This window comes from Tetrao urogallus, assembly GCF_951394365.1.
Source record: "Tetrao urogallus genome assembly, chromosome: 16".
NCBI classification, from domain to species: Eukaryota; Metazoa; Chordata; class Aves; order Galliformes; family Phasianidae; genus Tetrao; species Tetrao urogallus.
Window position 1 is genome coordinate 3,660,726 of NC_136829.1, and position 15,645 is coordinate 3,676,370.

The window sequence follows — 15,645 nt, forward strand, 5'->3', positions numbered from 1 at the left end:
TAGTGCAGCTAGGTGCTGTGTCACAGTGCTGAATTATTTGTATTCTAAAATGGATACCACCTCTTAGAGCTAAATAAACGAATATTCATCAAAAACGTAAATTGAGAAGTGCAAATATTTGTTTAAACTCACCGTATTATTATGACACATGTACCCTTAGTTCCTGCTGTTAGTAGGTGTGTGGGTGCTACTGAGGTCACCCAGCTGATGAGTTATTAAAATTGAGGGTTGTGATCCCCAAGGGTGCGAGTTGAGCTGTGGTACTATACGGTGGCCTTACCATATAGAGCACAGTAGCTGTTCTGCTAGGTCACGAACCTGTGTAATCATTCTTGTGGAATTTTAACTTTGGAGTATGTGGCTTTTTGTATTTGAGGATGGTAAGCCAGCAAAGCTCTCTTTTTGTGCAGATGGAAGGGAGCACCATTTAATTCCTTGTTCAGTTCCCGCAGACAGGGGAGCGAGGTCCTGATTGCATTTGTTGCATTGGTTGTGATGTGCGTGGTAAACTAAAATGGCATGAGCTTGTGTCCCACAGAGGATTGGCAGTTTAGAAAAGCATCCTTTTTTTGTGCAAGCAGAAGATGAATTTTAGAGAAGAATGAGTGCAGACCAGCAAAATAAAGTTTCCCTGATATCATGACCACTGCCAATGCTTTAAGCTCCTGAATGGTACTGCAAGTTAGTAGTGGAAGTTCTACGCTGTGTTTGTGTTTGAGTATGTAAGTGGTGATGAACTACTAATCGTATCAACAATTAGAAAGCAGCCCACCTGGTGAAGGGTGGTCGCATAACTTCTGCAGCCTGCTGTTTGCTCAAGGACGAATGATAGAGAAAAGAATTTCTGGAATAATTAGAGAAAATGCAGATGAGAGCTCTGTGTCTGATAGTTACCCTCCATTGTTGCTCTCAGAGGGCTGCCTTGAAAATCAGATCTGTAATGGATATTATGCAGATTTAAAAGAAAAAATTGAAACATGCAACTTTTTTATCTGCTTTTGATGTTACATTCCGCTGCTTTCATCTCAGAGGATAAAAGTAATTGAACAATAATCCCAGAGAGAGTAAAATACACAAATCAATAAACTGCTCTCACAGGAGAATTTTATTTTGATGAGTATACTGGTACCTCACACTTCCCCGAGCTGTTAGGTTTCCATTAGGTGGTCGTGTACTGTTTAATACAGCTGGCACTATCTGGGTTGGAGTACGCAGACAACGAATAAGGCAGATACACTGAACATCACAAAACAAGAACAGCCTTTTACATCCTTTGATTGATCTCCTAAACTTTAATTTAGAGCTGAGAGCTGGTCATTGTCTTTCTATTTTTGTGTTCTTTGGGGAAGTGTAATGAAGGTGAAGAGTTAGTGCTTCCATCAGATGCAGCGGTAATGAATGTAAGCAGTCGTTAGGCAAGCTTGCTGTGCTGAGAATTTTCATGTCCTGACTGATGTGCAGAGGAATTGGGGCCCTTTGTACTCCTTTTCTCTGAGGTATTTTCCAGTGATCTTGGATTTTGTTTTTTTTTCTACTTTGTTATTCTTAATTTGTTTACATGAATAATATGCATACTTGGTAAATATTGCAGAAGTGCCCTTCACTTTTGTGTGGGATGCTTTGATCGACTCATAGAAGAAAGGAATCCAGGATCTTTCAGTCCTAATGTGAAAGCCAGCTGAACATCAGTTTTGCATATACAATTCTATGCTGGTCTGCATGACCTAATATGTTCATGCAGTTTTTAAGCTTAAGCCTATGTCTTCTGGAGGAAGCAACTCAAGCATCTCTAAGGCTAGCTTTTCACTCTGATTTGTGGGTTTTATTTTGTTGTGTTTTTTTTTTTTTTTAATGTTTTTCCTGTCAGCGTGAAAACCCATCACAGCTGGGTTTTGTGTGATTGAGTTTGGATGAAATGGAAAAAAACTATAGCCTGCTGATATGCAGGAAGATGTTTAGAGATGGTAATGGGTAAGTTTTCAAAAGACTTCAGTTGTCTGGGTTCTTCTTAGCCCGTGCAAGGTTGAGTCCTGGATTAGAAATGAGAGGATCCTTACACCTGTGGAGAAAATGGTTTCCCTGCTGTGCTCAGGCAGTTTGGAGGAGAAATCTGCCAGATTTGATCTCTGAGCTGAGGAGCTGTGTTGGACAGTGGAGCTGGGATGTCTTTGGGAGTGAAGGAGGAGTGTATGAGCAAAGCCAGAGACTGAGACCCAGTGGCTGACAGAAGTCAGGGCTACACATGTGTACTGAAGGGGCTGGGTTGGCTCTTTTCGTGTCCCCTGCTACCAGAAACGCTTAAAAATACCTTGATGACCATGGGCACAGTGTGTGTGCATGTTTAATACAACATTCACATTGCACAAGCAACCCTAATTCCATCTGGTCCCAACAAATGATTGCTTCACTTTGTAGCTGTAATGCTCTTGGATATTGAGTTTCACAGGAGATTTTCTGAAGATTAAGAGGGAAGAGAAAGTGGTTGTATCTGTAAGTCTGGAGAGAGAGCAGCTGAGTGGATGCCAGTTGGAAATCCCTGACATTTCTAATATTCTGCTGCTTGAGATAAATTACAACCATTCAGGGAGCAAATGCTAACACATATCCAGTAGGAATATTATTATTTTAATAATAAAGCAGTAACTATTTTTTCTCTGCCCTTCTTTATTGCACTCTGCTCTGAACAGAAGGAAATCATTAACAGCTGGAAGATAACTAAGCATCAAAGTGACTTTTTCAACACTTGTTTTAGGAAGGAATATTAGAAGAAAAAGAAATTAGGAACATGGCATTTTCTTTATATTAATTCAAGGCTACATGAAGTGAACAGAAAGTGTTTCGCAGTAAATGCTGTTAGAACACGCAGAGCTGCGGTGCCAACGTGCAGCAGTGGTTATTGGAATGTTTCAGTGACATATTAACAGATCTTTGCTTAGAAACTTAACTTCCTTAACTCACTTCCAGCAAATGGATTTCCAGTCAGAATTGACATCCTTTCTCCTCTTTCCATTTCAAAATAAACTCTTTCAGGGCACAGTGGCACATTTTTGTGGAAATGGCTTTGCTGAGAAATGGGAAGGCAGGATCTGCACCAGTTCCCTGCACGAGCTTTGCAGTATCCCCAGAAAGTGTCGTGATCTTTATTTGGTGCCCAGAGCATTGCTTAAGCTAGTGAGGGGAAAACTAATCTCTTGCGCTTTCATTGGCAGCACTGTCTCATAGACTGATCCTAATGGGGTGGAAATGAGCTCAGCTGCCTAATTCTGTTAAAAACATAGGCTTTTTCACACATGAATGCTCATCTACTTCCTTCTAGCCTTGTCGTTAAAGCCATGGCAGCAAAGAATCAAACCATAGTTGCTGAAAACAAAACACACTGCTTTTTTTTCCACTTCATTTCTTTCTTTCTTTCTTTCTTTCTTTTTTTGCAAGCAGTAAGAAATGGCAAGTGTAAGGGGCTTCATTCACCCACAAAAATAAAACTTTACAGAATAAAGATCTTGAAGTTGACAAATGAGCTTTGGCCCAACCTTTAGGGCACAACTAACTAACTTGTTCATTAGCTTTGAAACTTTCAGTCGTGCCCCAAACATTGTTTCAGAACCAAAAACCAAGAGCTGTGCATCCCCATGACCGGACATGGGTCCTCACAGCATGGCCTCCCTCCAGCTGTGGCAGCCTTCCCAAGGCTGGGCTGTGTCACGGCGTTTGGTTCAGTAACAGTGCTCTTTGTTATGGGAAAGCTAGCTGATGGGGGATCAGTGAGATATGAACAAAGTGAGCAGAGTGTAAATCTACTTCTGCCTTTCCACTGGCCTGCAGATGAGGACACGGCCAATTTCTGTCATGCGGGCTGGCAGTTTTATGCCTCTCTACATTTAGGTCCATTAGAGTTGACCTTCCTGTGCTCATTAAAACCTCAAGTTTTTAGTTCCAAGACAAATGGACCAGTGAGGGACTTGGTAGAGAAACTTAGAAACTGATCACCAGCATGATTTGTGTGGCTTTCAATCTTCATTACATCCCTCTGCTTTTTTCCTTTCTGAAGACTGCAGAGAATTTCCTTGTGGCAAACTGTAGTTTCATTCTCTGAGCAAGTGTGGCATCCTGGCATGGAGGGGGACTGCATGTGTGTGTGTGTAGCTTTATGCACAGGTTCATGCACAGACACGAAGGTCCGTACGTTCACGTTTCACCTGTCTTAGAAGCAGTGCCCTTTCTTAAGAGGCTCAGTAGTTTTTCTGAAGAATAAGTTTATCCATACAATGTATCTGTGTTGTGCGTAAAGCCTGCACTGAAATTCTGTAAGAGTAATTTTTTAGTGTTTCACCAGTCAGTGGTGGTGAAGAAATGCTGGTCCTGCTCCTCACATCTGCTCTCTGCAACCTTTGCTCTCACTTCTTCCCAGGCCTCCTCCTTCTGTGAGCCCTTTTGCTTTACAGAGCTGCCGGTCCGATGGCACTCAGAAAGGGCACTGATCCTGGCTCCCTGTCTGTGTTAAAGCTGTGGTGGTTTTGAAAGCAGATTGGGAAAACTTTCAAAGGCAGAAATCTGGGCAATCCAGTTGTAAAATCTACCTGGCTGCTGCTTTGCTGACCATGACCTGAGGAGTTACTTATTGATGCTGCTGCCTGGTGACATCCCAGGGAGCTGACAAAACTGAGTTAGTTAAAGCCAGAGAAGAGACATTGGCACTTTGTAATCAGTGCTGGATAGTTAGCACCTACAGGAAGGTGCTGAGAGAGATTTTACTTTTGTTCCTCTTGTGAGCAGCTGTTGAAGCACACCAGGATTCTGGCTGTTGCCCTGTAGCAAGTCTGGCTTATTAATTGAGTCAGAAAATCCAGAAGAATGGGAATGGCTCCTATTGGGAACATGGACATCTTTGAACAGAAATTTTACAGCCAGATAAGCTTAGGGATAAAGTTATTCTGCTTTATTTTTTGTAGGTTAAAAGTGCAACCATCACGTAGCAAATGAGCAATTACTGGGCTATTGATTTTTTTCAGAGCCAACTTTTATCCTTCTTCCACCATCCCAAGGGGCATCTATAGCAGTTTGAAATAAACGCTTGTTCAGATATGTACATTCACACAATAGTTATCCATCCATGGCAGTAATGACATTGCACTGCTGATTTCAACTTTCTATTGGAAGAAAGACATCAGCATGAAATTAGAATGAAACAGCTGCCCATATGTTGTATTTAAACCCTGTCTAAAATACATTGCAGACAATACTCAGGCACAGGAATTTGAAAATCTCTTGGCCCAGTGAAAGGAGTAACTGGGAAAAGAAGCAGGTTGGTATATTCTACTCTACCTGGATTTCCAACCACTCACTCCTGAGAACATCTCCTCCCTTTGCCTAGTTTTATTTCTATGGCTGTGTCAGTATCTCCTTTGCCCTACGTAATTATCCAATCTCAGCATTCTTTGCAATTGAAAACATACAGATTTTTTATTTTATTTTATTTTTCTGCCAGTGTGCTATATTGTGGGGAGAATATCACTAGAAATATCATTAAGCACAGAAATATCATCTAGTCATTATCATATGTGGATTTCTCAAATCTGGGTGCCTTTTGCTGGTGAAAAAGGGAGTTGTTGCTTCTCTTGAATCTTCAGAACGTGGGATGAGCTTCAAGTGGCTTTGGCAGCTAAGGTATCACCATAGCCCCCTCAAAGCCAGTGCTTCATCAGCTGGAGGCTCTTTTCACTAGGCTGACAAATAGACATGGAAAACTATTTTTCATAGTTTTTTATTTTTGAAAGGTTTCCTAAAGATCATGGAGAATTTTGGTTGCAGATTGCATGGACAGAAAAGGAAGCTGCAGTTAGAAAATGTGAGAAGGCCTATCTGCAGGAGCAGTGCTTCTCTCTGCTGTTTAGAGTAATTCAACAGATCTATGGCTGCATAGAGGAAACCTCTCAAACATTTGTTTCCCTGCTATTTTGATTACCTCCTTTATTTTTATGGAGGTAATTTATTCTTTGTCAGGAAGTGCCTTATACGGCATTGCAATCTTTTCCTCTTGTTCTCTTTGAAGCTAACAGCAGAGGTGCACAGAGAAAGAGGTAATCAAATTAAATACATATGCATGTTAATAAAATTGCACGAATAAATTTTATTTATACGTAATAAAATAAACAGATTCATAGGAAAAAAAACCACATTTTACTTCTGTTTGCCAAAGACCAAGTGGTTTACCTGCTTTGTAATTTTGCTTACATTAGCATATTTAATAATGCTTTTGCATTTAATCATCAAAATGCTCCATAATCCCCATTTTGTTCCCAGCCATGGAATAGCACCGCTAAGTGTTTCCATGATAGATGTTTTTAATAACGTCATAATTGCTCCTTATTGTTGTTTTAAATGATTATTTTTAAGTTTGTTAGGGAACAACAGTTTTTTTGGTACCAGAAAAAGAAAGCTTTCTTTTTACCATTTCCAAATGGGAAAACACAATTTGGAACCTTGTGTTTTCTACAATGCAGAATTCAATTAAAATTTGCAACTGAAACAAAACCAAATCTATCAAAAAATGAAGAAGTGCTGGGACTTGCAGTGAAATGGTTGTGTTAACTGTTGCAAGAGCTCACTCCCTAGCTTAGCACATAGTCAGTGATCCAGGTTATTTCATAGCTCTTTTATAATGGATCAGCTGTGTGGCGCTGCTCCTTCATTTCTCACAGAATGCCATCAGATGGCCTATTTTTGTTCATCAGCTGTAATGACACCTATTTCTTTGTGACGTGGGGATGAGTTGATTGCACGTACTTCAACAAGCAGCTTGTTTGCTCCATGGCCATTTTGCTGTACTAGTTCCCTTCCTTTTTTCTCTTTTTGTTTTCTCTGTTGAAACTCTTCTCTTAGAAGACATCTTTCTGTATAATTTTCTGCCTTCAGCTTTCTCTGCCCGGTCTTTGGAGCGGTGACACCTGAACCATTTAAAAGAAATTCCAACGAGGGAAATTTTTGTTGTGCAGGAAAAAATAAGGGCAAGAAAGGCTGAGGAGCTCTGCCTAATCAGTGTTTTTAATTGTCATATCTGAAAGGGCATTTGTACCACATTCAGGCTGGGAAGGCATTGAAATATGATGGGCAGCATCTGTATGTGTTGTTATGCTCAGCAAAGAAACTCTGTCACCAAAAAGACATGCAGTGCTTCAAGAATGCACAGAGCTCTGAAATGTCTGCGCATAGGATGAGGATACAGGAGGTGTTTATAGAATAATTCGTCTGTCCGCATCTCTGAAGAGGTGTACAGCACTCACTGGTGTTGCCTGTTTGATCCTGAGCCGTCACACACATTTGAATTGGATAAAACATACCAGTAGAATGCTTTTGCTTTGCTTTATCTTGCTACATTATTTTGCTAGTAGGTATGTTTCCCTTGGCATGCTGCATCCGATGGATGCGTAAGGAGGAAGATGGGAAGTAGGGAGTCAAGGTGAGATAGAGAGGGCTTCAGCCCTCATCTAATACCTGCACTCAAATCATTGCCAGACAAATTACTGTGTAGGTTTCCATCTGTGAAACAAAAAAGGTGTCTGTAGAACAGGTAGGAACCTACAAAAGAATCGTCCCGTTTTACTGTTAGTAGGACCTACTGTTAGTAGGTTGTTGCTTTCACATGAAAAGTAGGTAGTCTCAATTTATTGTCAAAGTGAAATATTCTATGAAGTTCTCAAATCTAGAAGGGCTATTCTGTGATGCTACCAAATTTATTTGGTAAGTGAAGATGAATTTAAATACTTTCTGGACAAAAGAGAGAGGTCATAGCACGCAGGTAGCTGTGAGAGCAGAGTTTTGGTCTTACTATTAACTACCAATGCACGCAGGCATTTCCCTGTCTGTAAGAGAGCCTGTCTAGGAAGGAGCAGATGGATGTGGGCCTTATTAGGGCACCAGATGTTAACTGGGGTCTGGTTGGAGTGACTGGCCGATGAGCTGAGGGGTGAGAGTATTGAAGGCAAGGCGCTTTGACATACTTCCTTCTCTAGTTGATCAGGAAACAGCAGGACTCTCACCAAGCTGCTGCCCGATTTTCCTCCTTTTGTGCTTTCTCAGCCTCAGTCATCTACTGCCGGGAAACGATGTAATCAGAGGACAACTGCACTGCTAATAAACACCGCCTCTTTCTCCGTAGGGTCAGGAAATGTGGGCAGTGGGGCCTCAGAACATTTCCACTCAGTACTGTGTCCTTACTGACAGTAACAATGCCTTGCAATTAGGCCCCTGCAGCAAGTAGTTAACCTGAAGAGCAACAGCTGATTTTCTCTATTTAACTTCTCTGCTTAACCTTAGCTTCATCTTCAAACTCTGGTGCTTTGCCATTACAACTTTTATTCTTTGGTCTTCCATAGGTGGACAGAGATACAAAGCAGAGACAATTGCTATTAATAATCTAAATCAAGTTCTGCCCTTCTACAGTCTCACCTCGAGCGAGATGACTCTAGTGAACAAAACAAGATCTGTAAAATTCAATAAGAAAATTACAGAAACAGCCATAAAAGTACACTTTCTGTGAAATGGTGATAGCAGGAGATGCAGTTTCTGAACAGTAGCAGTCACCAGTGGGTCAAAAGCATCTGTTTACGTGGATCTGAACGATCTGCTGGAGTTTGTTTCCATCCTGGCCACTGGGCTATCACAGTTCAGCAAGGTTCCTGGCCAGCTACATCTTGCAGCGTCCCACTGAAGTAAGGATAGGTGTGGAAGTGTTGGTGAGAAATACAGTATTAAAAAATACTGTTTGGTCCTTGATTTTGATATAATTAATAGTTCAGTCAGGCTGAAAGGAAAATGAAGTGTTTGCACAGTGAAATCCCAGAGACTATGATTTTCTTTGTACGGATTCAAGGCTAGTTTTAATAGATCAGTGACAGCTGTTTCATTGCTGCTGCCTGTTAAGAATTTTCATGGGTTTTCCAAGGTCTCAGTACATGTAGAAACTTCAGTATATGCAGGTTCCACTGATGTCTTAATATATATGATCCATCACTATTCAGATTGGGTCAGACTTTCTGTCTTGCTTTGGTAGTTTTTCTGTACAGCTGAAGTTGAGATCTATATTAGCAACTTCTCTTCAACTAGCCAAATAATAATTTCTAGTTTTCTCCTTGCTTTATTGGAAAGCTATAATTTTTGTATTCTATACAGAATTGGAGCAGTTTGTCCACTCTTCAGGTATTTCCAATAGTAGAAGATTATAGAGAATAGAATAGTTCTGTTGGAAAGAATGTACAGATATCATCTAGTTCAACTGACCTCTTCAGGGCTAACCAGAAAGTAAAGCATATTAATGAGGGCATGATCCAGTTTCCTCTTGATCACTGAGAGCCCCCTTGCTGGGAGTCTTGTTGCAGTGTCTGACCACCCTCACAACAGGGCAGTTTTTCTTCATGCCTGGTCTGACCCTCCCCAGCACTGCTTTGTGCCGTTCCCATCCTGCCACCAGTTCCCATGATCACAACCCAGCACCACCTTCTGCTCACCCTCCTCCCCCTCCATCACTGCAGACAGCAGTGATGTTGCCACTCAGCCTCCTTTTCTCCAGACTGGACAGCCCATATGTCCTCAGTCTCTCCTACCTGGAATGTGTCTTCCAACCCTCTAAACATCTTTGTTATCCTCCTCTGGACTCTTTCAAGGACTTTGGCATCCTTTCCATATTGTGGAACCCAGAACTGCACACAGTTCTCAAAGTGAGGCCACATCAGTGCTAAATGCAGCAGGAGAAACACCTCTTTTGGTGAGACAGCCGTGCTGTGCTTAATGCAACCCAAAATATGGTTTCCCCTCTAGGGCACACTCCTGGCACATGTTGAACCTGCTGCCACCAGCACCCCCAGATCTCCTTCTGCTAAGCTTTAGTTTACTCTTTTAGGGAAAATAAGTGATTGCACTATGAAAAATAGTTTATGTTATACAGGAGACCTAGGGAAATGGGTACTACGGACCTTTTGAGACTAAGATTGAAAAAGAAGGATATGTACTTGCAAAGCTGAAGTGCAGGAGGAATTAAACTGGGAAAGTAGTAAGACTGCTGCCCTTTAAAAACAATACAGAATCTCATCTTTAACAATAAGTTTCAGTGGCTTATGCTGTGGAGGAAATTGGTGTGGCAACAGGAAAACATTTTCAGAATTACATAGTCTTAGCTTCCAGGAAAAGGAGATTGAAAGATGAGATAAGGGTGCCAGAAGGAATATAAAGCTTTGCAGGTCTTGTGCTTCAATTTACTGATGTGATTCCAGCCTCATTTCTCCTTCTCTGAACCTAAGGTTTAAATAGTTTTTACTTATTTATACATTCCTCTTGGCTAAAGAATCTAGAAGGCCATTAGATGCTAAACCTCTACACTTTTGGAATCTCCTGAGGATATGGGTATTTCTGAAACTTGCATCCCATTTCTGTTTTCAGTGCAACACCCGAATCACTTCCCACCTCACTGCCACAACCCTACACCACTGGACTGATAAATTTCACATTTTAATGACATAAGCCTGAAAAACGATAGCTTTTGGGATAATGCAGGATGTTCTGTGTTCGTGTAGTGGGGTCTCTGGACAATATCTGAAATCTGGAGTTTAGTTTCTTGCCTTATAATTCAAACCCACCTGCTGTTCATTCATTCAAGCCAGGTTACTCTACTAAAAACATTGTGCTGAGGAAAAAAAATAAATCAGGATATATCATAGAGCATTTATGATAAAATTACAGAGTTAGAATTTGAGATTGTTCAACACGAACCAGCTTGGGAGACTTGGTTTTGCAAAACTGAGAAATGAAAGGGCTAATGTGAACAGGGTGAGATAACTGGGAAATGCAGATAATCATCCGCAGCAAAGGTTTTGGACGTGCACTTTAATGAGCTGATGCTGAATCAGTCTCATTTCTTACTCACCAGTAGTCAACACACCTGACGACAATAAACCAAACACCCTCTCATTGCCCATTCATTCTATAACATGACGGACTTAAATAACTAATTTTAAAAATGCTATAACATTAGCATAGAGGTTAATTGCCATCTTCAGCTGCACCACTGCCAAGACATGACATTTTTGCAGTGTCTCGGCCCCAATCTGGTTCGGAGTCAGGAGTTGTTTACCTTGGAAAGCTCTGAAGGACATTCAGCTGGTTTTGGTTTTCTTTGAATGCTTCCAAAGCCAGGATTGTGCTAATTGTTACAGTTTCAGAGGCTGGAAGTTGTCACAGAAACATTATTTGGTTCAGCTTAATTACGTGTACAATAAATCTACAGAAATGTTCTTTCTGTGGTCTTATAATAAAGCAATGATCAACTGTTATGAATAAGTGTCCATATATACATGCATACAAACTCTCTAATTTCTAAATATATGTATATATATGTAAATACACAGTGTGCTGGAGAATTTCCTTTAAGGTGTTTTCTGATTGCTAGAGAAATGACGTGGCTTATCTGGAAACAGATTCAGTCACTAGATTTAGACCCCACATCCTTTAAAAACTGTCCTATTTCAGACGTGTATGTATGTGTTCAAGTAGTGCTCAAGCTGGGAGGAGCTGTTGGCTCTCCCAAAAGTGCACAGACCTTGCAGGGAGGTCTTGGCATACTGCTGCACTGGGCAGTCCCCAGGCAGGCCCTCAGGTACCCAAATGGAGAGGCACAGACTGGTTTTGCTTTTTAAAAAAATTGCTTAGGTTTTTATTGTTATTATTTTGTGTTGTCCTTTTAAATTGGCTGTGGTCCAGTGTTGAAACGAAAGTCCCAATGGAGCAACTGGAATAGACCTTCATGCTGCACTTTGGCCCTTCTTCCCATCCAAACCAAAGTCTTCTGCTTCTCCAAATGAACAGCCACCTCTGTAGCTTCATTAAATTTGTGGATGACGCTTAACTGGGAGGAGCACTGATTGCCTTGAGAGTACAGAGGCTCCAAAGTCTTGAGAGATTTGAGGGTAGTTTCTGTCTGCACAAAGAAGAGAAGTGCTGGGCTGTGCAGCTGGGACAACCCTGGCAGCCCCACGGAAAGAGACCTGGGGGTTCTGGCTGGCAGCAAGTTGTCCACGAGTCACAGTGTGCCCTGGCAGCCAGAAGGGCCAGCCGTGCCCTGGGGTGCATCAGGCCCAGCGCTGCTGGCCAGGCGAGGGAAGGGGTTGTCCTGCTGTGCTCTGGGTGCCACAACATAAGAAGGGCATAAAGCTGTGAATAAACTTTTTGTTGCAATGTGTTTTTTGTTTGTCCATTAGTAGATTGTTCACAGTAGGGATGTTGTGCTCCTTCAAGAATCAGTGGAAAGATTTTCTTCCACTTTAACTGTCTTCCAGAGTAGTGCAGCTTCTATTTTGGAGTCCCAATAACTTTTTTTATTTCCATAAAAATGTTCCCTTATAATTTCAGCTTGTGAAAGGAACAGAATGGAAGAAGTGGGCAAAACACTAAATTGCAACATCTATCAAAATGTGTGGAATAACGTATTTTCTAATTATTTTTCTTAGATATATATTGAACAACAAAGCAAATGAGCTCTCCGAGTTGAAGAAATGTCAGATAAACAAACTGTGACACTTGTCGTGTTATTACCATCTGACATGTCTCAAACACTGATTTTACTAACTCATCTTTCATTCTTTATATCTGCATGAGTAACGACGCATGCATTTATATATCATAAAAAGGGCAAAGTCTGTAGTCAAAGCTTCTGAGTTATGCTGTTAAAAATAAATTAAGGAACAGCAGGTGAAAATGATTCTTACACATGAATATTCAAACTTTACCTCAGACAGATACTGTAGAAAGAATAATACAGGATGATGAAACTTTGTTGAGACTAAAGCATTGATGTGCTCTGAAATAAAAGTGGCATAAGGTTGAGCTGGCTCACAGAATTTACTGAAAGAGGGGCATGGTCTGCTCGTGTATTTGGCCATTGCCAAAACATCCAAGAGTGCCTCCCAGGAATTAAAAATGGAGGGAGCATCAGCACTAGGGCAGAGGATGTCTGGCAGTGTCCGTCTTGGTTCTTGTACTCCTGTGCCTCAGTCAGAGCAGAGTGGGCTTGGGGCTTCAAGGAGGGTGCAGGAGTGTAATGGTGAGAGACCTGAGCCTGTTCCTTCTCTTCTGACTGCTATTTTCTTGCATCACTTAGGTCTGCATTCACTGAGGTATTGGGAAGGAATGTGTGTGTAAAAGTGAAGAAAGCGCAGCTTCAAGCTTCAGCTTTAAGCAGTACTTAAATCATGCTGCCATTGTTGGGTTTGGTGACATTTCACAGGACTCAGAAGCATGACCTCTGTTCAGTGCCCTATGACAGGATTTTCACTGATGGTTCAGCAGCTAGAATACATTAGTGGGTCAGACTTTAATTTCCCTTTGCCTTTGTTCCTTCTCTCAAAAACGTAATATCGCTTTTACATTGTAAAGGCAAGAGCACTCAGAATTGGGAGGGACCCAGATATCTGGCAATATGGCAGGAGGCATATTAATGGTGGCCGATTTCTTTCGAAGTTGAATTAATCTGTTATTTCTCTTGTTATTTATTTTCTCTTTGCCTCGCAGATCCTGTTCATGGACCACAGAATGTAGAAGTTGTTGATATCCGTTCCCGGCAGCTGACATTGCAGTGGGAGCCCTTTGGTTATGCGGTGACCCGCTGCCACAGCTACAATCTCACAGTCCAGTACCAGTATGTCTTTAACCAGCAAAAATTTGAGGCAGAGGAACTCATCCAAACATCTTCCCACTACACCTTGCGAGGTCTGCGGCCGTTCATGACCATCAGGCTGAGACTGGCCCTTTCTAATCCGGAAGGCAAAATGGAGAGTGAGGAGCTGGTTGTGCAGACTGAGGAGGATGGTAAGTTATGCTGGGTTTGCTTGCTAGCTTCTTTTTTTGTGAAGGCATTGTAATATTTTCGAACTGTAAATAACAGCATAATCTTCTGTCCCAGAAGACTTATAAATGGCTTCTCTGGACAGGATGTACGTTACGCAAGTTAAATTTGTAGGTGTAAATAATTTCCATTTTACAGCAGTGTTCTTGAAAGGGCAGGACTCCCTGAAGTGCTTGGAAATGACAAGCACCAGTTTGAGCAGTTACTGAACAGCAGTAGGTTTAATTCTGTAAAAGTTGTGTTCTGAACTACCCAGGACCTACAGAGCAGCTTCCTTTATCATATGGGCAAATATAATTCTGACATTAGTCTTTTCTTTTTTTTTTTTCTGGTTCCTTTACATCACAGTCCCCAAAGAATTATAATGTCTTCCTTTCTAAAGTATGTTTTTTCTTAATGCTGACCTTCTAGATGTAGCATTTTATATATGCCTCAGATGTTAAATTCTTCTGGTGCTAACTCTTCCATTCCGAGACAAAAGAACACTTTTCAAGAAGTACTGATGGAAAGCTTTAAAGTGTTATTATCCCATCTGAGCTATTTCAGACTAAGAACTCTCCTAAACTACAAGCTTCCATTCTGTCTAGTGTTAAAAAGAAATGTTCTTCCTCTGCCAGAGCAATAAGAAGTTGCTTTCCTAAGTTTCTCTCAGCTGAAAGTGATTCCAGACATCTAATATATCATACAAGGGACTTAAGAGGATGGCAGATCTTTCTGAAAAAATGAGTGGGGTTTTTATCAGTCAGGCTTGGAAGTGTACTTAGTTATCTTTCACAGCATTAAAATTTTGCTTGGGTAGGTGGATTTTTAGGTGGCCTTGTAGCCATCTTGAAACATAAATCTTATGTTGTCCTTAACTAGGGAAATCAATCTTTCATATTGATAAAGGTGTGCAGCTCATAGCATCTTTATGCCGAGGTGCAATCTGGCTGTTTAGGTGGATGGAGCTTTGCTGTTGTGTAGGTGAAGGATATTTCCTACGTAGTATAACTGTCCTTTAGCACTGTGGCCAAATGATTCTGTCCTCAAACACTCTCCATCCTGTGTATCTGATGGAAGACCGGCAGATGGACAAGATTTAGCTTGTAAGCAAAATGTAAATACATAGCACTGCAGTCTTACAAATTAGCAGAGAGCACACTAAGCCTTTAAAAGAGAATTATTTGTGTCCTGCCTTGTCCACCTGTGTAATGCCTTGAGTTGTCATGTGCATATATCATCTGTAATGTTCCCAGGTGGAAAGCATGAGATAGGGAAGGCATTGTCCAAAGGAGCTGGAAGAGGAGCTGAAATTGCTCACTGCAAATAATTTTTGAAGGAGGCTGCACTGCCTACATTATTACTGATCCTCACAGTGCGTTTGAAGGGCAAATCCTGCTTCCTTGTGGATGTGCTACTCTTCCAACTCTGAAGCAGTTTGTTGATGCAGCAGTGTCAAGTTTGTTAATGACCCGATATTGGTGAACTTTTTCTAGATAAAACACAGCTCCACTGGAAATACAAGGATGTTGTATTCCAGAACAGGGAGAGAATTAAAGAAAAGCTACTCCCTGTAACTACACTCCTTGACATGGTGTGGGCATTGTGGACATTTCTGCAATGTTACAGTGATGATGAGATGGCCTGGGGAGTCTAAAGCACGGAAAAGAGACATTTAAATGATCAGAAGGTTGGATCAGAACTCAGACAAAAGGAACAGCGTGCCACCTCGTCACTCTTCCACGTGGTAAGGACAGGCCTAGGTTATGTTCCTGCCT

The 15,645-nt window shown here is 41.3% G+C and overlaps 1 protein-coding gene across 1 annotated transcript in view; it reads left to right on the plus strand.

Annotated features, from left to right (window-relative positions):
* Positions 1–15,645, plus strand: part of PTPRT (protein tyrosine phosphatase receptor type T) — a gene marked incomplete at both ends in the record, with an annotated part of 415,989 nt that overhangs the window by 262,029 nt on the left and 138,315 nt on the right. Inside the window, one exon of the mRNA XM_079543413.1 lies at positions 13,555–13,851. Within this exon, the coding sequence (XP_079399539.1) occupies positions 13,555–13,851 (297 nt within the window). The remainder of the gene's footprint in view (positions 1–13,554; positions 13,852–15,645) is intronic.